General features: G+C 42.2%; 1 protein-coding gene across 4 annotated transcripts in view; it reads right to left on the bottom strand.

Annotated features, from left to right (window-relative positions):
• ABTB2 (ankyrin repeat and BTB domain containing 2) overlaps window positions 1–26,605 on the bottom strand; it is a 146,030-nt gene that overhangs the window by 11,294 nt on the left and 108,131 nt on the right. For all 4 annotated transcript variants that reach the window (XM_061343505.1, XM_061343506.1, XM_061343503.1 and 1 more), the window contains 4 exons: window positions 11,370–11,522; window positions 5,860–6,025; window positions 1,940–2,029; window positions 1,369–1,470 (listed from right to left, as the gene is read on the bottom strand). In XM_061343505.1, the coding sequence (XP_061199489.1) occupies window positions 1,369–1,470; window positions 1,940–2,029; window positions 5,860–6,025; window positions 11,370–11,522 (511 nt within the window). The remainder of the gene's footprint in view (window positions 1–1,368; window positions 1,471–1,939; window positions 2,030–5,859; window positions 6,026–11,369; window positions 11,523–26,605) is intronic.

The following is a 26,605-nucleotide window of genomic DNA, read 5'->3' as shown; positions in this document are numbered from 1 at the left end:
GCCAGGTTGGACGGGGCTTGGAGCAAGCTGCTCTAGTGGAAGGTGTCCCTGCACATGGCAGGGGGTTGGGACTGCACGAGCTTTAAGGTCTCTTCCAATACAAACCGGTCTGGGATTCTATGCACATCACCATCAGCAGAGGTTCTTCTGCTGGGTGTTGGGGTCCAGCTGGTTCTATCCTGTACCACTGCCACAATCTAACCGCTCCAGCTATCCCCAGTTAGTGACAACCTTGGCCTTGGCACACCTAGCACATACAGTCACGTTTTACTATAAAACATTTGGCAGAGCACAGCTGCTGGTTTGTTTCTCTATTGAGATGCCAGCTATTCCATGCAAGTTTCCAATTGGAAAGGCAATTTCACACACCCATTTTGGCAGAAGCTGATGTCTACCCTTAGAATAACAACTGCTGAATAAAAAAACCTCCTATAATGTTTAGAAGCTTGAATCGAAATTAAAGACATTGTGGGTTCTGCAGTCCAACACGAGCTTTGGTATGCTTGGCTGCATCTCCGACCTCACATGTAAATTCAGCCTGTCCAACCTTTGTCATCCCAAAGGCTGCTTTGCCAGTTTCCCAGGTGGAATCTAATCTTTGCCTTTATTTACACATGCACATCAACAAAAAATGGGGGTGTGCAGCCTCCCTTTGCTTGTACCTTTTCTTTTTCCCTCTTTGAGCAGAATGTAATTCAATTCACCAGCAATTGACTATCTGCTGTGACCAGTTTGGGATTTCTTTTGGGATTCAGGTAGAATTTCCAGTTCACCCCATTCTGCTGCCATTAATTCCCCAGCAAGGGGTGCAGAGAGGATGCAAGAGGTTCAGTCAAGTCCCACGAGAGCTTAAGTCTTGTTCACGCAGTTCTCAAGGATTATAAAGGAAGTTACAGCTGATTTGCTGCTGTTAGAGCAAAAAGCAGAACTTTTGCATATGCTAAGGTATAAACCAATTCACATCTAATTTCAGAAGCATCCTGATCAAGCAGTTGACCTATAACCACGCCACATGAAGCACCAGTTTATCTAATACTGGTAAGAAATGACTGTGCACATTGCTCTGGAAATGGCAAGCCTAAAACCAATACTGAAACCAAAGAAAAAGAAGGGAACACACAGTGTTTTGTTACCCAGGCCTTGCTAGGAATTGTGTCCTCAATTCACAGTTCCCAAGAAAAGCATTGGTTGCATTCTCCTTGTTTTCAAAACATGCCATTTTTCACCCATTTTTGGAAGGCTGCCACCAAACCCCACATGGAGCCTGTGATGCACCAGTGTTTGGGAAGCCTGAGAATGAGGGTACTGCACCACAGTCCCTCTGCATCTCCTGTAAAGATTACCAACCTAGGGATTCCCTCTGCTTACCTGCACAACAGAGATGTGCCCGTGTAACACAGCAAAGGTAAGAGCGGTCCAGTGCCGGCTGTCAGGATGAACTGAAGGGTATCGAGGAGAGGTACTGGGAACCTGGGGGTAAGGAACCAGGTAGTTATTAACCACTGCAGCCTATCTGCCATAACCTTCAGGCTTGTACATAACTGCCTTTTTCCTTTGGAAGTGACAACCCCAGGGAATGGTTACTTAGGCCATTTAGAGAACAGTGTTCGCACCAGTCACTCCATCCAGTCCCCTGGGCCTTTTTAATGGGCTTATTGGTTTCTCCTACTGGCAGGTCTTTCAGGAAGGAAAAAGCTCCTTTACTCCCCCCATACCTATTAGACTTGCCAATGCCAATCATAATTGGAGCCATGGAGTGCTCCAAGAGGTTTTGAAGGTTTTCCTCCCCCTCCCAAATCCCTGAAGCAATGGTTTCTGAAAGCCATGCCTTGCTCAGAAGCTTCCATAAAGGAAGCCTGCAGTTGCTAGGAGAGATTTCATAACTGCTCTTGTTATTTACAGATGAATAATTATAGGCAGAGGGTCCTCTGTTACTCACTGGTATATCTAAATTGGCTCCAGCATCTATAAGCATTTGGACCATGGCTTCATCTCCAGCAGCACAGGCGTACATTAGTGGGGTCATACCCTTCAGGAAGAAAGAAGAAGGAATATAAAAGAAGTTATCTTTCTATACCTATCAACAGGGACACTGCCACAGACACAGTCAGGTTGGATCTTAATGTACAGAAGAGCATGTGTGTGGATGGGCAGGTGTGCACGTGTGTAGGGACAGCTTATGTCTACACTCAAAACATGCTGGTTTCTCTGCAGAGTGGGCACAATGTACGAAGTGATGCAGACAAAACATCAGGGGCCTGCAAGAACAGAAAAGGGATCACTGAAAATCCCAGCCCTGTTTTGTCCACAATTCTTGAGCTTTCTCATGGCTGCCAAAAAAGAAATATCATTTCTTAGATCATTTGTAGCCAGATGAACCAAGAGCAGAAAAGAACAAAAAAGACACAGGATTAATTTATTTGGCAACTTATCCCCATTGCTAAAACCCTATTTGCCACAATGTTTCAGCATTTCAATCCCATAAATCTCTCTCTCTCTACTTAACCACCAAACCATGACGGCTCAGAAATGAGTTATGAGAGAAATGAGCCTTACTTAAGCAGTTCACTCCAGAAGTAGCCAAGGACAGAAAGGAAATAGCCCAGTAAAATCCATTCCTGCTCCCATCCTACAGCTTCTTCCCCCCTTAATTATTGTGAGCATGTCAGTTTTTCAGAGGCAGCATCTCTGATCCTCACTGTGCAATAACAGCTTCATCTTGAGAGAGGAAAACGTAAAATGGAATTGCATATCACACCAAGGAGTCTGATCATGTATCTACAAAGGTTTCTTTTCCAAACAGCCACAATTCCAAGACCCCAGCAACTGAGGCAGTTAGTTACACATATTGCAAAGATGAGGTGCAGGGGGAGATAGGTTTGGCTTTTGTGGGGCTTTGGAGGATTCACGCTCATTACAGACAAGTAAACTGCACTGAGAATTTAACTCAGATCTGCAGGCACAAGCCTGTATTTACTGCCCCAGTCAGGGTTCTAAAACCAGAGGTCTATATAGATTTACTCCTTTCCTTTTCCTTTTTTCCTTTCCTTTCCTTTCCCCTTTTCCCTATCTCCCTTTTAATTTTTAGTATCAGTTGTGCATTCCCTGCTTGTTCCTCAGTATGGAAAGAGAAGAAACTCTTTTCCTGAACACTTCAAACCCTGTGAAACCAGGATGCTGCCTGGTCCCCACTAGAATTGAATACAGGGTCCTGTCCTGCTCCAAACTCTGAATATATGAATCTGAATATATGTTCTGAATATATGTTCTCTTCCTCTAAAACCATCTCCATACACATACATGTAGAAGTGGGTCTGAACACCCACCTCATGGTGGTATGGACATGATCACAGTATGGAGGTCGTCAAATCTGAACCTGGATGTGAAGCCTACAGCTTAAATTAGTTCAACGGTTCTGGCTGTTGTAGGATTTGCAACCACAGTTGTTGGGTGGGAGATGATCACACCAGCCTGCAATGCCTTGGAGATGCCTGATGACTGGGTAATGTGTCAAGAAGACTCGTAACCAAAAGAAATACAGACATATCAACTGAGCTTACCAAGTGCCAGCATGAAACATTCTATTCTATGAGAGGACAGAGACCTGCTTTCAATGCCATGCCTAAGTCAGTTTTCCCAACTTTGGACATCTGGTTTTGGCTTGTTCCTTTACAGGAAGGGCAAAACAAGCTGATTGCAAAGTTCAGATTTGAATCATGTAGTGACAGGACAAGGGGTAATGGGTTAAAACTTAAACAGGGGAGGTTAAGATCTGATATAAAGAAGAAATTATTTACTGTTAGAGTCATGAGGCACTGGAATGGGTTGCCCAGGGAAGTTGTGAATGCTCCATCCCTGGCAGTGTTCAAGGCCAGGTTGGACAAAGCCTTAGGTGGCATGGTTTAGTGTGAGGTGTACCTGCCCATGGCAGGGAAGTTGGAACTAGGTGATCTTTCAGGTCCCTTCCAACTCAAACTATTCGATGATTGTATGAATTGATATTTTATTTATTTATATACATATATTTATATATTCTAGAATCATGGACTCCTCGAATAGTTTGGGTTGGAAGGGACCTTAAGATCACATAGTTCCAACCCCCCTGCCATGAGCAGGGACACCTTCTACTAGACCAGGAGGCTCAAACCTGGTTTTGTACTCCAGCCATGGCAGAGCTGACTGCTACAGTTTGGATTTAACTCTGTCTGGGACTCATAGTGCCACGGAGGACACTCGCTTTGCTGCAGAGATGAGTTGCTCCAGAATCACTGGAGAATCTCAGAGCAACAATGTCTCCAGAGGAAGCCTGTCTTGCTCTCACTCATCAGTGCCAAAACACTGCTTTGAGACGTGGGAGCAGTGTTTGCAGAGAACACAGAGCCACCAGCATGCTACTATCCTCCTGTTCACAGTAGGACTGGCTGGAGGATGACATCAATAGGACGACAATGAGATCATAAATAAGTGACAGCAGAAACTTCTCTTTGCAATGAGTTGCCTACAGAACGCCGGGTCTTTTATATACACAAAGGCCAAACAGCTCCCTGTTGGCTGAAGAGAGGTAAGAAACATCCTGCAGTGAGAAGTGATGGTCTTGGCACCAGTGTCTTTGGTGTCAGGTCAGTAAGGCTCATAATGCAAAATAAAATGCTTGAAAAGAACAAAAAGCCTCAGGGGGAACTCCAAAAACTTATGGGAGGAAAAATACAGGAAGCAGCAAACCTTCCAAATATAAATCTGCCACCTCTGTCATTTTAATAAAGTCATTATCAAAGGCACCTATGATGTGACACCCCACCTCTGTGACTACAAAGCTTCTTATGTTGAACGTGAAAATAAGGTAACTATATACTTTGATATAACTTGTGCAGTAGTTTCTGCTTTTGTGTGTGTGTATAGTCACACTTTAAAACTGCAGGATTGTGGAAAGCACCATGGAAGGTGTGCCAGCTTCAGAATGCAATCTGAAATGCTGCTGCAGTAAATGCTGTCTATGAGAAAACCTCTCTACTTGAACATAAATCCTTCCTACTCCTAAATACCCTATTGTTTCTTAGACATGACAGCTCATTCCCGTTGCTGTGACAGCTATAACGAGTGTTTATTTGGGGGAGGTTGTTTTTTTCCTTAAATTAAAAGCTAATGCCATGCATTGAATGATGCCCCAGAGAACAAGCTCTGCTGTTACTTGATGGGACTGACAGCACAAGCAGAAGCAGCTAAAGACTCCCCAGACTACCAAATCCCTATGGTACGGTGTAGCTGACCAGGAAACAGGAAAAAAATCAAATAACAGACACATCAGCATGATGGACTTTCAACTAAGCTACTACTGACCGGTACCAATGCCACTGGGGTTCTCAGTGCTGTTGTGTGTTGGATTATACTGACATGATTAACTCACTTTGCACAGGCAGCCTGAAAACCATCAACCAGTAACACCTTTTGGTCGCTCATCACTGACCCAGAGTGGATTTGGGCTGGTGAACCAGAAGAGAGTGTCACTGGCAAACACCACTTTGTTTTGACATTAGCATTAAGACACCACCATACTTTGCAGCCTGTGTATTAACCTGTCTTCTATCAGCGTCTGAGACATGCCATACAAGGAACAGACCTGCATTCCAGCTGATAAACAACTCCCTCTGGGCTTTGATGGGCTTCTTGGGGGTGTTGTGAGGGTGGTGGGAGCAGTTTGGGGGTTATTTTATTGTTATTTTTGGACTAAAACACAAGCTAGAATTAGAAAAGCCTTGGAGAGGCAACTAACACGACCCCGGGTATTGATTTGCACATGGAAAGGAACATGCCATTTGTTCATGCAGAGAATCTGTGCACGTGCGTTGTTATATGTCACACCTGATCATCCATGGTGTTCACCCCATCAGGTCCCAGTGCATCGATGGCTTGGTTGATCAGATCTGTCCTTCCGCAGTTTAGCATTCGGAAACCCAGATCCTGCTGGAATTTTTCAGTAGCAGCCTTAGCATCCAGTCTTCGGAAGGAACTAAAACAGCATTCAGGTCTGTGGAAGACAAAATCATGTCTGGATTTCTACTTTTATTTTTAGCCCCATCTCCTACAGAAATCAGGATTATGAATTTCCATGGCTTTACTTATTGCCTTCCCCGCTGTGTCATCATTTGTTAGCAGTCTGGCTAACTTCACTCACATTGGAGATGGAAGTTTTAGTTTAGAGACAGTAAGTTTATGTAAGCACTGGAAAAAAATGTAATTAAAAGGGTGTCCAAGTAAAGAAGTCTCCTTGGTGCTTTTCTCCAAGGAAAGACAGGAAGTTCTTATTCCTTGCCAAGAGTGGTATTTTCCACCCAGCCCCACACTACAAGGGTAGCTCTGGATCAAGGCACTGCTTCTGCTACATCTTATCCCAGAAAACAGGAATGGGATGCTGGAATATGCCCATACCGTACCAGGCACCAAGCATCCAAGCTTACTGCAGCAGCGAGGTTAATGTGGTGGGATCAGCATGACAGGAAACAAAACCTGCAGCAACTAGGTTTCCTTAGTTCTGTTCTCTCAAAAAACCCACCAAACCCCCATCTGTTTCAAATAATAAGGTTTACATATTTTGGGCATCGTATTTGTATTTCCCTACTTGTTATAAGCTAATCCATCAAACATATACAAGAACATATTGTAAAGGAAGATAAAGAGGTGGAAAGTGTATCTAATAAAATACCAGTATAGTGCTAGGGTGAAACAGTGATGCTGTCTGCCTACCAGACTAGCTATTACTTTGCAATAAGAGACATTTCTGAAAGAAGGTCTCAATCCATATTCTTTTCTGGAAAAAAAAATAACCAGAATAAAAAATATGATATCAATATCAAATTTAGGTAGTGGAATATTCAACTCTTTTCCAATGCCTCAATAAAGGGAAGTGTCTTAACATTTCTATGAGGCTCTACTAAACCCTTATCCCTCAGATGACTATCAAAGGACCTTTATCTCATTTGGAAGGAACCCAGGGATTACTGTAAGTCCTCTCCTTATCTGCTCAGAGTCTTCTGAATTCCAACCCTGCAAGTGTATCTCCTCCACTGAAGAAACATTGCCAAATTGGAGGTGTTTCCTATTTCAGCTGGGCATTGATGTGGTCAGCCCTTTGATGTTATTTTGGGGTCTCTACTGGTCTCTACTAGTTGTCTGGTTTTCAATGTAGGCTCTTGTGCAAACTCTCAGTGAGTGAGATATCAGCCTGCCAAGTTCCTTTGAAAACTGAGATGCTTTCAACAAGGCCAACCTCTTCTGGAAACTTTGTGCAGCCTGTCAGATAAGTACAACACTCATCGCTTCATGAAGAAGATTCAGGATGAACCTTATTCACATTTTAATTCAGCTGATCCATTTCTTTAATGCTTCTGAACTTGCATTGATGGTGGGTAACAAATGGTGAGCAGATGCTATGAACAACATGCTGAGTTAACAAAGATCCCTCCACAACTGGTGGCTGGTCACATTGGACGGGGGAAACCAGCATCACACTGCAGCTTTCAGAAAGGAACTACATGAAGGTACAGTTTGGGGAACTGTCAGCAGGGAAGCAAAGTGACAGTCCTGGAGTCACTGGCTCTTTGGAGATACATCTGCAAATTAAATGTGCCTTTGAGGCAGCTGAGTACAGAAGACAAGATCTCTGAAGCACCCAGATATGAGATTGGGGCACCTGAAGTACAGAGCACAGGACAGTAAGGTTAAAGGCTTAATGCCAGACAGATATAAACCCTAGAGCTAGGCTAGAAAATTAATAATCTTATTCTACTAAAGTAATTGGTACAGGATCATGATGCTGCAATATTATGTAGAATATGATGCAATGATTTTGTATATAAGAAGAAGACGAATCCTAGGAAAAAAAGTGAAATAAAATGACTTCACTTGAAATCCAGTGAACCTCAGAAAATAAGTTTTGAAGGGATGTACCTGTCTTTGCACATTGTTTCCATTTTGCCAACAGGCACGATTCCACCCAGTGCTATTTACAGGCAGTGTTGGATCAAGGGTGGTGGGAGGACAATTCCCCCATGAGCTCTGCAGAGCAAACAGAACAAAAGAGCAGCACAGAGCTGTCAGAGAGACCTCATGAGAAGTTGTTGTAGTCCTTGGTGTAGAGCTGCCAGGAGGCCAGCTCAGGTAATGAATTTAAAGTTACAGTTTGTGAGCTTCATTCCTAGGGGATCTGCAGGCTCAGCCCATGCAGAAGTCACTGTATACACTTGATGTTGTGCAGAGGTAGCTTGACAGCATGCTCCTCTATAATAGATGCACATCTTTTTCTTTTAAAGCATGATGAAAGATAGAGCATCCTACAAGAGCAGGGGAGGGAGCTCACATACACACAACTGCTATCTGCAGTTGTGACCACAACAGTTTTTCCATGTGTGAGCTGTTACCCTGTGGAGAAGAGAGGCAAACACTTGCACGCTTCCTAGAGTAAAGCCTGTGCTCCTGCAGTTGTCCACAATGCAGCTCCCACATACAGCCAGCTGTGCCCTGGGCATGAACTGAAGAGCTGAAGGTGGTGGACAGGGACACATCTGCAAAGCAGAGCCCAGAGAGCAGGGAAAGGGATAGGGCTGAGGTCTTAGTTTGGGAAGGGATAGCTTGAAGAGGGAGCAGGAGCCTGATGTGCTCTTTGGGTTTCGTAAGTAGTAACTACAACTATAACTACTGGTGGTGAGTGATTGAAATTTGGCCTGCAGTGAGGAAGTAATAATAAAAAACCCACTGTGTGATAACAACTTCTATTAAAATACCAACATTTATATTTAAGTAGGTGGAAATGAAACACAGTTCTCTGCAACCTACCATTTCCTCACTTATATTATAATTTAACTAGTTACAGGTGAGTGCTGAAGATGTTTATAAACTGTCTGACAGGCATAAACAGAGAGCATCTTACTAGAAAGCTTCATCCACTAAGACACAAGCAGTTGTTGTGGAAGACTATGTTGTCCCAGCAGTCTGTGTCACAGAATAGATATGAGAGGTGTGAATTTCAGGTTATGCTAGTTACACTTTGTTATTCTGCACAACTTCTCTTTCAGGGATTTCAACATACCCTACCTGATGCATCACCACTGCAAGGAACTATCATTATGTGACTTCTAGTCTGTGCTTCATGAGGAAAAACAATATGCAGCTTTCCTGGAGTCACACAGTAAGCCAGGGGTAAACATAGCTTCAGTGCCAAGATTTCCTTTTCCCATGAATGTGCTGTAATGGCTGGCTACGAATGCCTGCTTTAAAGGATCATATAATGGGCGCTGCTCTCTCCTCATGGGTTTTTTTCTGTTAGCTTTAATCTTTCAAGCTCTTTCATAAAACACATCAAGGAACATCATTAGACCTCTGAAAATAAAACTCAGGCAAGGTGGTTCAGAGCAAAGACCTGGTCAAGCTTAACTTTTTGTCCTCTGCTACAAAGATATATGTGTTACTTTAAAGCAGAGGTTATTTCACCTGCAGGGAATGCCCACTGCATGCATCGCTATGGAGGAACAGACTGTTGAGGTAAAAGGTGTGAAGGATCTTGGTTTTCTCATAGAATTGCCATTTCTTCCGTGACAACAAGAAACTGGATAGAAACCTATTAACATATTCCTTCCCTGGGCCAGTACTGCTAACCCATAACAACCCAATGGAATTATGCCTGAATATCCCACATAGCTTGAGATATTTTATACCTTTGTACCTGCTTTTCACTTTTATTTACTGCTGACATTATTATGGACTTCCCGGTTTCTACTGAGAGCTTTATTTCATAGATTTGTCATTATGGCTTTAGATTTAAGCTACTGAGATGACCCCAATTTTCACAAAGGCTGTGTCTAAATGTTTCCTTCCAGCTGACATTAGGGGCAAAATCAAACACCCAAATCCCTGCCCTCTTTTTTTTTTTTTGTATTTTATGATCTATAAAAGTGCTTTGTATGTTAATGTGGAAAAACAGTGCACAGAGAGTGGGATGCCTTTGAAGTGAAAGGTTTGGATTAGTTTTGAAATCAAAAGCCTTTCAAAAGGAGAGACTGAAAGAGAACCTGTGAAGCTGAGTGGAAGTACTCGTGATCAGGTTAGTCTTCTGCAGTGCTGCTCATCGAAGAACTTCAGAGGTTTTGGCAAGCATTAGGCACATCTGTAAAATTAGTTGAGCCCATATAAAATTGCCTACACTAGCACCTACTGTCCACACATAAGCCAGAGTAGCCTGTGCTTCAACTGACACAAAGCACACGTACACTGGCAGGGAAAAGGGAGAAGAAAAGTCTTCCAGGAATAGGTCCAAATTCAGCTGCTCCCTTCCAGTCTGGAGCCAAAGAGTTTAAATAACTGCTGAGGATCACCTGCTTAACTTCACTTTCACAGGACTGGCAGCACTTTCAGTCTGTCAGGTACCACGTCTCAGGAGAAAGGCAGGAATTGAGAGCTGAGATAAAAGGTTCAGTCATGTAATTGCACCACCATACTCACCAGCTAATTCAGCTCCACATCAGGTTTTGTGGGTAATAAGTACTAGCCTCCAACTCACAAACAGGGAGACAGAGATGTAGAAAAAAGCAAGAGACTTTTTGGCTGCCAGAAGGCAAGGTGAAAGGCAAAACCAGATCCAGGACTCCTGTTTGAAAGCCTCTTGTTGCTTTTGTTGTTCATGAAAAGTAATTCTAAGAGAACGGTGTATTTTTATCTTTTCAGGTGATCATTTTATCACTTAAGAGCATGATAAAAGATATAAAGTGTCCCACCCACTCATTTAACCCAAAGGTATAGAGGGGATAAAATTCATGCAAGAAACAAAAACTTACCTTGTGCTGACGTTCAAGATGTAACCCTGATAATAAAACCAGTGCTAATGACAGCAACTACAAACCTGAATAAAATACCTATGATATGCTAATGAACCAAGCTAATTATAAATCCCTGTTCAATGTAGCCATGAGGGGGAGATTTTAAAAGGTACTGATACTTTTCATCAAGGTATCTGAAAAAGCAAAGAATCATCTTGCAATTACATAGGCTAGTGCGAGGTGTCCTGGCTCATGGAAGGGGGCTGGAACTAGATGATCTTAAGATCCTTTCCAACCCACATAATTCTATGATTCTATGAATTAAGACCGAGGCATAAAAGTCCAAATACTTGTATTTCAACCCTTCTCTGTCTCATTCTTTTGGCAAGACAAAATCTTTCTACCCCAGCTGCAGTGTTTGGCCAAAGTTCCTTTATCTCTTGGAGGACTAAAAGGTGAAACATGTACAGTATTTTGAGATCTGACTCCTGTGAAATACAGCAAGAAAAAGAATATTGCAAGAAGTTACAATTTAGCTGCTTATAAAGCTTATAAAGCACATACTTTAGCTGCCGGGGCTCACAGTCCAGTCCAGGTAAGAGCAATCTGGCTGTCTGCCTGATATCATCACTGTCCACAGTTAAACTGCGCCGGTGCTCAGCATAGGTGATGGCCACTCTCATCCACTCCATCAGCGGTGGCAGAAGCATGAAGGGTCTGTGCAAACAAGGAAAAAATCCAGTATAGTTAATATTGGCCTGGTATGTTGCACTCTTAATCACTTCCTCAGCATGCTTGTGGGAGGCTAGAACAGCTAAAGCTCACCTGCAGGGGCAAACTGTCCACTCAGCAAGACTGGCAGGTCACAGCGGGTGTAAGGAACTGGAACTGCTTAGCCTTGGTTAGTTGAACTGCTTCTAACCCCAAATGGGGTCATGCCAGGACATGCTGGTTTCATGCAATACATGGGACTGAATATAAGGGACCCGCTTCTACTATTAGTAGCTGTAGGTCAGGCCCTGCTAGCTCAAGTGGCCAATGCTTTGGTTTGGATGCAGCTTATACAATAACTGTGCCTGTGGTTCTAAATATTCCATATGTACGGGCTGCTCCACTGCTTGTTTAGTAACGGTTGTTTGAAACTTCAGTTAAGCCAGGCTAATTGAGTGCTACCTCCATTGACCGTTATCTTACACTGCCACTATTGGATGGCTTTTTACATCCTACATTTCCTACATGCAGAGCTCAGGTCTCCATTTGTGACCCCCTCCGGACTGCAACAGAACTGGTGCAGCTGTGTTTTAATGTGAACTGTTTTGCTGGGAAGGAATGAGTAGAATTAAAGAGATATCAGCTAACACAGAGACATCACTACATAAGAATAAATGTACATTATTTAAATTGTAAACTGTTTGTAGAAAAACAAGTTCCTAATTTGTACAGCATCCAGCAGAGTGAGGTTTTACTCAATAGGAAGTGTTGCAAGGCAATAAAGGAATATAAATAAGGTAATAATAATAGCTACAATACCCATTTGGCCTATCTTATGAAGAGACCCCCTTATTCCTGCTGTAAGAATGAATGCAGCACTGAGATTAGACATGATATGGGTAGCATAATACTCTCATACACAACACATCTCATCCATCCTCTCAATATACAGCCAGAGGGATGGATTATTTGCTTGATTTTTCCCCAAGGATGCCTGTCACCCTGGAGGAAGGCTCAGAAGTCTAGCTGTAATTGAAAGTACCCTTCTCATTTCCAGTAATGGATTTATTAATGCTGGGAAAAAAAAATCCCTTTTCATTTAAGCATCCACGAGCAAATAACTGAGGGGAAAAGGTACCAATTCCTTTCCAGAGTTCAGAGAAAGACACATACCAAAAACTGTAAAATGATTTTGGTATTAATGAAAGCAGCTGCTCCCATGAAAAGCATTTTGAAAGCTGTGTGTGTATGTGCCTGTGTGCACATAGGCGAGCACAGTAACAGTAAACACTGTGAAGAACCATTTATCAATAATGGGATTTGCAAGCTGAACTCTCCTTGTATGACTTCGAGCATCCTTCAGGGTGGAATAACTCCACTCCGTACAATATTTGCCATCTGTTTCCATTTTGCCAGTTGCAAGGTGCACTCTAAAACAACACCATTATTGCTTTACACACACACGCACTATTTGTCCCTCTGCTCCTTCTTTTCCTATGAGTAACAAAGCAGCAGCTACAAAATCAGAGACCATTTTAAGCATCTGAGCCATCGTGAGTTGCCAATCATAGAATCACAGAATCGTTAGAGTTGGAAGGGATCTTACAGAAAATGCAGTTCCAACCCCCTGCCACAGGCAGGGACACCTTCCATTAGACCAGGTTGCTCCAATCCTTTTCCAACCTGGCCTTGAACACTGCCAGGGATGGGGCAGCCACAGCTTCTCTGGGTAACCTGTGCCAATGTCCCACCATCCTCACAGCAAAAGATTTCTTCCTAATGACTAATCCAAATCTCCCCTCTTTCAGTTTAAAACCATTCCCCCTTATCCTGTCACTACATGCCCTTGTAAAAAGTCCCTCTTGAAAATGAACCAGTAGTTCTGTCAGTTGAAAGACTTCCTGAAAGTCCAGCTTGAATTCCCTGAACCATTTAGGCTTTCTACCTTGTCCTGGGCACATGGGATGGGATGAATCATTCCAGAACAGCCAATTCCCTGAGGGGAAAAGCAGCAATTATCTACAGGCATTTGGGAGATGCCTTGCAGCAGTCTGTTCCAGAGAACTTCAACCCTTATCTTGGCCTACAGAGGAGGCATTTACACCCTTTTAAACTCAGGTACTTAAGGGAGGAGCCTAAATTAGTTATCTCGATTTTCTATGTACTCAGCAGAGCCTCTAGTACAGGTTTCAAAGCTCCCTAGGTGTGGTGAGGACAGACAGGTAGGCTAAAAGCACCAGAATTAAATAGTCATATGGGGTGAACAGCTCAGGAGCAATGGAAAAGCTCATCTTACAAGTGATTATATCTGACACCTTTTGTGGTAGATAAGCTATTTAGGCCACATCACAGTTTCCCTGCCACTTTCATGGTGGGAACACTGTTGGCCAGAGGACCATGCGGATCCAGTTAAACCTTAGTAACTGTTACACAGGGCAGCAAGAGACTGTGGTCAGCCAACAGCAAATACCATTGAGTCTGCACCAGGAATAACACCTAACATGGAGAAATTTCCATTCTGTAAAGAATCCACATGTGCCAGGGTTATAAATGGCTTCCATGCACAAGCAGACCTTGAATGTGGAAAACCTGGTTTGGAAGGAAGATTTGGTTTGTTTGTTCATCTTTTTTAATCTCAACAGATTTTTCCAAAGGCTATAAAACTCACAGCAAAACAGACTGCCCAGTTACCACCCTGTGCCCAAAGGAGAGCAGGCTTTGGACTGCAAAAAGTAATGTCAGGAAAGATGTTTTCCTCTTACTGCTATACTCATCCATTCAAACCCCACTACTCATGTTGCTGCTCAAGTTGGATAAATCACTATTCAGTCAGGAATGACTATAAAGAGTTCAGTTTCTCCTTTTAACCAGCTATTTCCTTTCTTCATACTGTGGACTCGGTCATGGGTACAACAGCTTTATCTTACTTTGCTCATGGACACCACATCAGATAAGCAGTGTTCTCACGCGAGAAGAGACATGCAGTTCAACTGAATGAAACGCCAACACTGGGTCACATTGCAGTAAGAAAATAAACGCAATTATTCCTTTTCTAGAAAGTAAAGACAATTGGGAGCCCTGTGGTCCTTAACCTGGGCAGTTCTCTGCCTCTAGGGAAAAACTGATCATTTCACAGTCTGAAACACACTGGAGGAGGGGAAAGGGAGAAATCTTCACAGGAAATTAACTGGGAGATGCTGCAAGCTAAAGAATTAATTTCTGTCTGTTCCATGTCCTATACTGGGCATTTTCCTCTGGACTTTCTGACATTTAGAAGGATTTGGCAGCTCATTAAATTCTGCACATGAAGTGATCCAGCCCTGGCAAACTGTCATACTCGCTGCAGCAGCTCATCAGGGACAGAATACTGTCTGTATTGACACCATTGCTCTGTTCAGTTCCTGGCCATGATGTTGTCTTCAAGTGATACTGCATGTAAACTGGGACAGTACACACAGGAGTGGAGAGTAAAACAGATGCTGCTCACCTACTAGGACCTTGTAAAGAATCACAGCAATGTCTGATACCATCATGGGCTGTCAATATCTTATCCAGAGGTTCTTTGAAATTTTCTCCATTTACAATTTGACAGCCGCTCCATTCCCAAGGAGATCAGGCTGGTGCTGGGAATGGACTTTATTGTGGGCTTTCCCCCCTCATTTGAAGTAAAACATGTTGTTTTCTTTAGACATAATCAAGAAGGATGCCAAGCAGCACTTGGCAGAGAATTTACAGCAAGTTGTAACTTTTTTCCTGGACAATGTACTACAGTCATTTGATTAGAATGGCCGAGGACATGACCAGCATGTGGAGACCATGTGTAGCCGTCCTTGAGGAGAAGCTGTGGGATATCAGTGTTCACTCATGGATGCAAGTTACTCTTGGGGACATTCTGAATTGGACACAAGAGGAAATTTTTTCACAATAAGAACAATCAGCCCTTGGAATTCCACTGGATTCCCCAACACTGGATATTTCAAGATTTGGCCGGACAGGGTGCTGAGCCATCTTGTGTAGACTCTGCTTTTGCCAAGAAAATGGACCACATGATCCTTGAGATTCAACCTGGAATTCTATGATCTATGATTCAGTCATCATGAAGAAACTAGTTCCCAAAGTGTGCTCCTCTGAGGATTTTTAAGAGCACTGGGACCAAGACATTTTTGTCAGAGGGATGTTAATTGCATGCAACAAGGAAAGAGCTCCAGAGGAGTTGGAAAATTATGTCATCCTTCCTCTACATTGAATGCCAGGAAAATCCACATGGAGCTGGACCTTCAAAGGCGAGGAAGACCTGCTATCTCAGATGTGAAACAGTAGTAAGTCTTCCCAGAAGAAACAACCACGTTACTAACCTCCTTCCTCTGGCATCCCCAGGAAGGGGATGCTGGAATACCCCGGGAAGGTCCAATGACAAGGTGCTGAAGAAAGCAGGAGATGTTTTCCCTGCAGCCACCTCCCTTCTCCTCCTCTGCTATGCTATTTTTCATCACCTCCTGCTTTGCTATAGCAAAACAAAGAGGGAGCCAAAAGTGACAGTAACATCAAGAAAGAAACATCTTGTTCCTCTAAACAAGAATCTCCTTCTTCTACAGTAGGAAAGAAAATAGTGTCCTAATGGAAGCAGGTGAGAATGGCAAACTTTGTCTCCCTCTTGGCAGTCTGAGCTGGTCCTGAAACACATGCACAGTCTCCACCCAGCTTGTCCCATAGTCTTCTAAATGATTTGACTGAACAGCTTTGTATTCCCTTCTGTAACAACTGCTCCGTAAGCCTCTGTTAACATTTTAAACACATGCAAATTTCCACATTGCAAAACATGTAAATATCAGCATACCTATGGTCAGAGTAGGGTAGACCATGATAACTCCCCTGTATTTGATTCACAGAAGCTACACACAGAGAAGAATAACAAATATTTAGAGATCATTGAGGTTTTTGCAAGGGACAGAAGAAGGGCTTTCAGTGCAGTGCAGTGAGCAAATGTTTGGGCTTAATGCTGGAACCAAACTCTGTGGCTCAGTCTCATTTTACCCTAAGATGATAGAGCTCAAAATCACTCACACAAAGCAAGTTAAGAACAGCTATAAAATGTTATAGATCAGTCTTACCTGTTCTCTCATTGTTTTAAAGGAACAAGCTTGAAACAACAAGACTGTGCCTTTGCACATACAGAAGAGAGTGATGTGACTAGCAGAGATGCTGGAAGCTATTGCCACATTGCTGAGTAAGCCAAGCAGGCTTTCTCAGAGCTTTTCAAGGCTCCTAGTTAGGAGTCTTGGGAAACCTGCATGCAATGAGCAGAACTATAAAGGGGAAAAATGGTGGGAATAAGAGTAATCTGCAACAAGAAAGTGAATCATGTAGGAGGGTGGCTAGAAGAAAATGTGCTATTTGAATGTCACACCAAGACGGCAAAATCCCAAGGATAGCAACAGAGTCAAAAAGAAAACAGAGTGAAGTCTCATGGACTGGAAAAAGGAAAAAGACTCCGAGGCAAGAGAGAGTATTCAAAACCTAAACCATGCCATGATGGTGTGGAAAAGAGTGGCATAGTTACAATTTGGATTCTCAAACACTAAACCCCTCTTCAAGCTGCAGGGGGGAAAGAAAATCTCTGAGTATGTAATTATATGTGAACAAAATAACAACAGAAATGACAACTGAGAAACAACACAAAATCTTTGCTCCAAAACGCAACCAGCTTCGGTCTGTTGTCATTCCTTTCAGATTCAAAATATTTTAGTGGATTTGAAAAACCTCCCACACTTACAGAGAAAAGAGAGGAATTACCAAGCTGGACCTCATTCAAGGATCATCTCAACAAATGCCACGTCTCTCAAAGCAGAAAGTCCCAGATCTTCACAGAAAAGGAAGCAGGAATCCCAGCCAACTGGCCCTAAAAGAAAGTCTTCCCCTGAAAAAAATGGCTGGCTCACATCTTAGAAGATAAGAGTTCTCAAGTTTTAGTGGATTGTTATCAAGTTACTAAGGTCTTGGCTTGGATGTGCCATGACACTAGCTTCCAGTTTAGGACTTATCCTTCAGACACTAATAGAATGAGAAACATCTGGATAATATTGTATTTATAGGGATCTTTTCTCCACTGAATCTGCCTTCACAGTTTCCTCTAAGCGAGAATATAAAACAGGACAAGAATAGTTTAAATCTAGAACTGGCAGTTAGTAACCAGAGACAAACAACACCCTTTCTGCTCTTGTCTGCAAACCATACTTAGAAGTACGGTGCAGCATCAGACAGGTTTTACTTCATGTTCATTGCAAATCAAAACTAAATTCAAGATCACTATAACAACCCATGAAGTAATCATCAGGAACTCACTATGAGTCTTAAAAAAAACCCTCAAGTCTGTGGTTTATTTATGACAATCACATCTTACAAACTTTGTTTCAACAACAGGGAAAAGATTCCATTTTCAGACTGAAAACAAGTACTTGTGCTGCTCTGGAATGTGCCATGTGTCTCATATAGAAACACATATTTGTAACATCTGTAGCTGTGGCAAAGGGAACTCTTGATTTCTAGACAGATGGAAAATAATTAAAACCAACTTTAATTGTATATAGTCGATGATAAGAGTCAGATATACACGATAGGTTTAACTACAACAATATGGTCATGATTGTGTGGTCAAAGATGTGACTGACTTCCATCTGCCTCTCCCAGATGCTCCCAGAGCTGTTTGATCCCTGATGGGTACTGTGAGTAGCTACCTCCACAGAGGAAATGTGGTGGAAGGGAAACCACCGATCGTGCTCTTCTTGCTCCTCCCAACACCACAATGTCCTCCATAAGCTGAAAACTACTGCAAATAACCAAGGAGATGAAATACTCCTACATGACTCTGGGTCTAACTGCAGTCTTGACCTCAGTTTAATACACAGCTGTATGTTTATATCACTTCCAAGACCAGATGCAACTATGAGGTCTGACTTGCTCTTACATCTGCTGAATTAGACACAGGAAAGAGTTCTTGCCAGTGACCTATGCCTGTCAAGACTGTACCACCAGACTTGCAGAGATCAATTACACAGATCTCCAAAGGACCTGGGTCTCAAATCTCTGGTCTCTCACTAGCCAAGAGCATCCTCACATCATCACTAATGTATGGGCTCTTCCCACCACCGGACAGTGGTTCTGGCCAGGTTATTTGCATCAGATCTGTGAAGCCTTTCTCTGATCTTGTAAAAAGGTGACTACCCTTCCATTTTGTAAGCACAAATGCTGTAAGGATAAGATCACAGAGTGGTTTAGTGTGGAAAGGCCCTTAAAGCTTATCCAGTTCCAACCCTCTGCTGTAGGAAAAGACACCTTCCACTAGAGCAGGTTGCTCCAAGCCCCTGTGTCCAACCTGGCCTTGAACATTGCCAGGGATGGGGCAGCCACAGCTTCTCTGGGCACCCTGTGCCAGTGCCTCAGCACCCTCACAGGGAAGGTAGCACATCTCTGAGGCCCCTCAGTTGCCCAGGCCTGCAGAAAGGACACTCTGCGTCTGCACACCCCTCAGAAACTGCTGTCTGTCATTTTGACGTTAACAATTTACCTCTCTAAAAGCCCAAATGTGCTTGTGTCAACTTACAGACAGGTCACAAACTGCCTCAAGCTCTTGGATGTTCTTCAAAATCAACTGACATGGAAAATCTGAAGAAGTCCTTTTGTGTTCTTGCTGTAAATATTACTACTTTTTTTGCCCTAAATTAGCATCATTGTTTAACAGAAAATAAGCAATGACTGGCATGTTTTGTTCCATGTTTTGTTTCCCAGGACCCCTCCCAAGGAGGCAGACCAAGGAAACCTTGCCACGCACAATTCCTGCTGCGAAGGAAAACACTGGTACATTCTAGAGCAGGACATGAATACAAACTACATATATTAAAGAAATGAGCCTGTAGCAGCACAATATGTGATAGGCAGAGATAAACATGGGCAGAGAGTCAGAACTGGTTGTCTGCTGTTCTTGGATTAGCCTTGATCCTGTGGGCAATAAAAACAAGAGGTAACTCCTATGGTTCATTCCAGCAGCTTACACTGGCAATCTAAAACAACCCATTGCTATCTGCAAGCAGATTTATCTGGGGTCTGTGCAGTTCTTCACTATCCAGTACTGAGACTCCTTCCATTATACTTCATTCCCAAAAGCACTCGGAGGATTGAGATAACAGACCTCTTACTTAGGACTTCAATCTGATTTGCCAACATGCATATGTTAAAAACATATGCTGATTCTACAGCCAAAACCAATGTGCCAGATTCAATCACAGAACTGATTTTCAGAGCCCAGTTGTAAAATCCTGCAGGCAGAGAGAGCATCGCCTGAAACTCCTGAGTTACAACTGTGTGAAAAAAGAGCCACAAAAAGAAGTATTTTGTTGCAGTGCTGGAATACTGAAAACTGTTTAATTAATTGTAACTGGAAAAGTATGTTCAGCTGAACAGAGATAATCCTCACCAAAGCAAGGGGAATAAATAGGGAAAAGTTTCCTACTCACCTTACAGCACAGGCTGAAACTTAATTAGTATTCCAAAAGAGAAATTATAAATGACAAAATAGAGGCTAAAATTTCGAGGTTGGAAGAAGATACTTTCATTTTCAGGACTAAAAGTTGATGAAGCTTACATTTTTCTAATGGCTTGACTTATGTTATACTTCTGTGCCATGTCACACTACTGTGAGCATGGCCTGCCTGGATCGCTGGTCTCACCTGATGCTGATGTGTTTTCTTAATGAAAATCTAAGTAGTCTTTTGGCTTTTCACATTCCTGGAGTCTGAGAAGTTTCAGAAACTAATTTAGCATGAAGGCATGAGGAACACACCAATACATGCAGATGAAATGAACTTATTTTGGAGCTCTCTTGAGCAAAATAATGTCATGTGTGGCACCCGCTCCATCCAATAGTTTAATTATCCAGCCCAGGTTCCTGCTGCTATACTACAATCACAGAAAGTCTCACAAACCAGCTAAAATGTTCATGAATAAAAGAAAATCCAGCCCACAGGTGTAGCATTTGTGAATGAACAGGCAGTAGCCTTCTCTCTAAGCCAGTATTAGGTAAGACACCTAAGATCTGTCACTAATGAAAGATAAGGAGGAGGAGTAACATCACTTCTGGATGAAATAGATGACAGTGTGCATTTTTAAACCTATTATTTTGCAAGAGAACGTCACTTTGACCTAATGGCAAGCTGCTCAATGAACGTATTTCACCTCTATTCAAGATGCCTCTGTTTTGTTCCTCAATTCTTGTCTTAAAATATTGAAGAGTTGCTGTGCAGGAATGGAAAGAGAGCTCTGTTTCATCCAAAGATGTTTGGTACCAGTGGTGAATGAATGTGTTTCTGTTTTTCTGCTGGAAAGCACAATGAGTTATATATTTGCATTTTGCCTTAATTAAATTAAGTGCCATGTAACTGTAGAGATATAAGAAATATAAGCAATAGAAGTGTCCTGAACTTAAAGAAACAACAATTGTGAAGTCAGTCCTTCTATGCCAGCCTAGAAATCCCCTCACTCTTCCATTTTGTGTTTAATATTCCCAATTTCAAACTCTTTTAATGCTTATATCACTGTTATTTTTATGGTCATATCAATGAGCCTAAAGAGCATGACAAATGGTAGATGTAACTGCTTAACTATGGGAGTCTGATAGGTAAAGTTCATTGGTCAGGCTCAAATTCTTTCAGTTTCCAAATATCCTAAATTTAGAGCATTAATGCATTGAATTTCAATATTTGGAGCTGCAGTGCTTCTCAGATGCCACAAATTCCCGCTTTCAGCACTGTTCCTTGGATCTGCCAACACTGTTGCTGAACAGCCTCCTGCTTTGACTGTTACAGTGTATGCATTTCATATAATAGTGTGTTATATATATAAAATATGTCTACCTGCAGGAGATTTTTCAGCAGATAACAGTTTGGTCTAGGCAAGAACAATGCAGACACATGTAAAGTCACGCTAAGAAGATTTTACCACCTTAGGTATTAGTAGCCTCCTGACATCTCTACTGAACTACAAGGACTATGTTGCTTTCTTTTAGGAAAAGGTCTATAGGTCTGCAGCCAGAGTTGTAGAGTTCCTCTTATAATAAATTTATGTGCTGCAGACAATAAGCATAGCTGATAAAACACCCTGAATTCAAGATTTAATGGTCTCAGTTCTTTCAAACACTGTTAGCTCATAAAGCTGACTCAAGTGCTCTTCCAGTATCTCCAGAAGAGCAATGTTATCCAGATATGCATTACAGAATCTAGCAGGCAGCTTCAACCGTTCCTCAGAACACAGTTATTTCTACCTGAGAAGTAAGGGGAATCTCCACAAACAACAATCTTGCAAGATATGTAGAGGCACTTACCTTCAAATCTTGACACCACCATGCACGCAGTTGCCAAGACTACCAGCACAAACAGGAGGCAACTTGTCACACTACCAAAGCTTTACATCCCATCTATTCTGAACTACAGAGTTGCAGATTTTATGCTGAGTTTGCAAACGGCTGAATAAAACACTGCCAATGCTGGTTTATACCCATGACATCTGCAGTACAGGCTAGGAGGTAGATAAAAAAACCCAACTGTCATCCAACTCTCAGTATCAAGGTTGTCTGTTTCCCCATCTCTCTCTAAAAAGTGCACGCAAATTAATACATTAATTCTATTAATAGATCAGATAAAACTAATAGGGGGGTAAGGGAATAGAGTTTTCTTATACACAGTTAAAACCTATGCTTGCAACAGCTCCTACCTGGTTCATTTTGACCATTGCAGAAGGTGCAGCCTTGTGGTTACTACAGGAACACAGAGGAATTTCAAACTCCAGCTTATGACTAGCATGACAACATTAATAAGTTTTGTTTCCAATACCAAATTACAAGATTATTTTTGCTTTCCAGCCCCATTACAATTCTGCTGCCAGAAAGCAGATCTAAACCCACAGAAGCATTGATGAATATGTCAAAAGTGTCAATTAAACATACATCAATTCTAACCCCAAGTGCAACGTGCACAATTACTCCTTTTCAGCTTGTTGAAAAATGTTATTCAAAGTTTTCATCAGCCCTACACTTCATTACCTGTTGCTTGAATAAACCTTTCTTATCAACACCCTGTGCTCTGCGTTCCAAACACAAAGGAAGAGTAATCAGTAAAATATATACAAAACCTGGGAAACACCTCTTCCCAGAGTTTTTACCTCAAAAAACCGTGAAGAAACAAAATTACTTGAGAAATAAACTAGCCTTCGTTTGCCATTCTTCACAGGAGGTACTTCTGGGCCCCAACTATGTGAATAAAGAAGTACATAGCTCACACTGGGGTGAATGCCCTTCCTACGTGTACAGGCAGATTGAGCTTGGCCACTTACCCTCCAGCATATTTAGTGTCACAACGCAGAGTTTAGCAGACTAAAAGAGTTAATTAAACTATTGTAACTTCTTGAATAAGGAAGAATGGAATGCCCAGATGGAAAGTCATTTAAGGAACATATTTCTGTGAAGTTCTAATGCACAAAGTCTTTGGAGAGATCCTTCCTGAAGAATCTGGCAGCCACAAGAGGGAACTAAGCGCTGACTTCCTGGCACAGGGCAATGCTTCACAGAGGTAACTCCTAATCACACAGTCTGGATGCTGGAAGCAATGCAATTACAGCAAGATACATATATAACACAGGCTATATTAGCATGAAATTATAACATGAGTAATGTGCTCATAATCTTCTCAACTAGCTTAACTATCTTCTAATACTGCATCATGGACAACTCATCCTTTCCTGCTGAGAAAGCCTACCAATATTGAAGTACCTGTCTCAGAAGAACATGTTTCTCTGGAAGGATCTTTTGCATTTCTGAAGAGGTGAGGAATGGCCAAATGAATTCCTTACAGTAGCAGAAAGTTTTCCAGCAACCCTAGGGTAAAAACTTCCAGCTTCTGTCTCCCCCCTTCTCTTCTCTAGCCATTATGATACATGTTTTATTCTGTGGAAGAACTCTGGATACAAACTCTTCAGTGGCATTCAAGTTCTCTAGCTAACTCCAGACTGAAACTATACCTTTCAGCAGCATTACTCCAGATTTACAATGATAAGCAGTAAACACAGCTTAGTCTCTTTTCTCTCTAAGCAAACATGTTAAACCGGCATGCATAGAATCAACACAAGGTTGTTTAGCCCTAGAAGAATCCATGAGCCAGGGCTGAATCAGCTCAGACATGCAACTCATTTGAATAGGATTTGTCTTGCAGAGCAGACATGCTTTTTAAAACAGTCAGTTCAGCATTTACTGCAAAAACATGTGATGAAAACAGTGCAGTTAGCTTCATAAGTGACCACCAGGTCATGCCACTACATTCACTCATAAGACAAGGAAGTGCAAAATGGCAGGGTCTCCTCTAAAAAGGAAACAAAGCAGAGACATACCAATCTAGGATTACCCCAGGGAAAGTTTGGTTTCTAATCTCCATAAGGTCAAAGAGAAAGAATGATTGTTGCTATTATCATAAATTATACCCAGAAACATTTACTCTTCAGCAGAGCTCAACTCTTAGCTCTCTGCTACAAAGACGTCAAGAACAGTAAGAGTGAAAACCCCACCAAGCTGCCAGTCCTGGCTGCTGCACAGCAACAGCTCAGAATTGTACCTTTATTTGGTGTGGCCTTTGTTAAAGCACTAGCTAACTCCTTCCTCAGGAAACAGGCAAGTTCTGCAAGTGAAGGGCTATAATTTAGTCCAATAGGAAATAATATTAACTTCAATTGGAAGCAGCAATTACCGAAAACGAAGCAACCTGGTGGCTTATAACCACCATCGCTCTTGCAATATGCTCAGAACCCTCTGTTCAGAGACTTACTGCTCTTTACTTAGTTAAAAGAGCACTATGATGTTATCATGATACTGCCTTTAAAGATCTATGTCTATGAAAAATGGAGAAAGGATGATCTTAAATGACAGCAAACCAGCAAGAATCAAGTAGAGAAATTAAGACACTTGGTCAGCAGTGCTCTACAATTTTCACTGTCCAAAAGGTGGAAAAAGAAGCCAGGAGACCTTGTCTTACTGATTTTTGTGTTTTTACAACGCCTTTTAGCAACACATGCTGTAACAGCTTTAAGTTTCCCTGGATGATTTTTCCTTCATTTTTGATGCTAGCTTGCTGCTCAGTCGTCTTCTCTTGAAACAGCAAACTACAAACAATACACAACACAGGGTGCCTATAGGCACTGAAGATTCCTGTTGGCACCAGCCCTGGCAACTAAGTTGCCAGGCTCTCATTTTCTTGCACCCTCTTTTTTATCTGAACATATGGAATCTTAAGAGCAGGAGCCAAGAACTTAACCTGGACATCTTTTACAGCAGTTACAGTGATTACCATAGCCGTAGTTGTAGTAATTGCAGGGTGGTAGCACACACACACATACATGCACAATGGCTGTCATCTCTTCATTGCTAAACCAGACAGCCAAAAATCATCTATGCAGTTTTCAGGCATGTTTACAAATAGAGACATTCACCAGAAATGGCTTATGTCAAAGACAGACTTTCTGGGGTTTTCCAGCAAAGCACTGAGGTCTACTGTAAAGTACCTATGGAAGCAGAAAGTGGTGTTTTTCAAACCAGTGTTTTGTAACTGAGAGGACAAAGACTGTCAAATGCCTTATTACTTCTCTAGATAGGTGGTAAGGCCCAACTGCTGCCTGCTGTCTACCTGCATAGCCAGGTAGATACCTATCAATGACTGGGAAGATACCAGGCTGACAGAGGTAAAACAACTTTCAGAGACAAATACTGTAATTAGAACCACAGACCAGCTGAGGCTGAAAAGCACCCCTGGAGACTGCTTAGTCCAAACCTCCTTGCTTAAAACCAGGGTCAGCTAGAGTAGGTTGTCCAGCACCATGTGAAACTGGTAATCTCTCTCAGGTGACCTGTCTCCTCTGTACCTGTGACATTAAACACTTCTCAGACCATCCTTAACCACTGTCCATTGAAATCAGTGCATAAGCAGCAGGAAGGTTTCTAGACTGCCTCAGAGCTGGAGTATGGTTTCACACACCTCTACATATGTTCTTTTTTACCTGTAATGTTCCCTATGTGCCAAGGCTGGCAGAGGAAGGCAGTCTCTTTTACTCTTCATAAAGTCTGCTCTGAGCTGTTCAATCCCATCTACAGGGAGATTCTTCACCTTGATACTTTGCAGAGAATTTAAATAATCTATGTTTGTACCACACCCCTGCTCCAATACAGCAAGATCAGAAGATACAGGCTACTTTGGAAACACTCCAACAACACTACAAATTGCTTACAGCCAGTAATGGGGAAGAAAGGCTGGTCTGTCCCAGGTGTGAGATAGCAGAGTTTAAAAGTAATGGAGCAGTGGTTGCTTATACAACAAAATAAAAGACAGAGGAGGGGAAAAAACTAATTCAGAGTAGATGGCATTGCCAGCTTCAGCAGTTACACTTGGATGGATTTGATCCTCAGGGTTTGCAATTAATTCCCTTCAATACTGCCAAGGTTATCCCTCATATTCTGATTTTGCAATCATAGAATCATAGAATGGTTTGGGTTGAAAAAGACCATAAGGTCATCCAGTTCCAACCCCCTGCCATGGGCAGAGATGCCTCACACTAGACCATGTCACCCAAGGCTCTGTCCAACCTGGCCTTGAACACTGCCAGGGTTGGAGCATTTACCACTTCTTTGAGCAACCTGTGCCAGTGCCTCAGCACCCTCAGAGTAAAGAACTTCTTCCTTATATCTAACCTGAAGTTCCCCTGTTTCAGTTTAAATTCATTGCCCCTTGTCCTGTCACTATGGTCTCTGAACTATATAAGAAACGAACAATTCAGAAAATTAAGACTTGAAAACCCTTCAATAGATGATGCAAAATAAAGGCAGCAGCATTACCAGGAGCCCAAACATAACTATTGACTGTCACCTATTGACTTGAATGGGACTTTAAACTTCACACAGCCAGTGCTGTGGTGTTCAGAGCATGCACGGACACACACACACAGAGTAATAAACACATAGACATTGCATCCTGGATATCTCTTCAGTCTTTCAGTTAGGACACCAG

This window comes from Neopsephotus bourkii, unplaced genomic scaffold (genome assembly GCF_033783945.1).
Source record: "Neopsephotus bourkii isolate Nb327-2 ecotype Australia unplaced genomic scaffold, CSIRO-AGI_Nbou_v1 NB_1825, whole genome shotgun sequence".
NCBI lineage: Eukaryota > Metazoa > Chordata > Aves > Psittaciformes > Psittacidae > Neopsephotus > Neopsephotus bourkii.
Note: the sequence above shows the minus strand (reverse complement) of the source record. Positions and strands in the feature narration are given on the sequence as shown.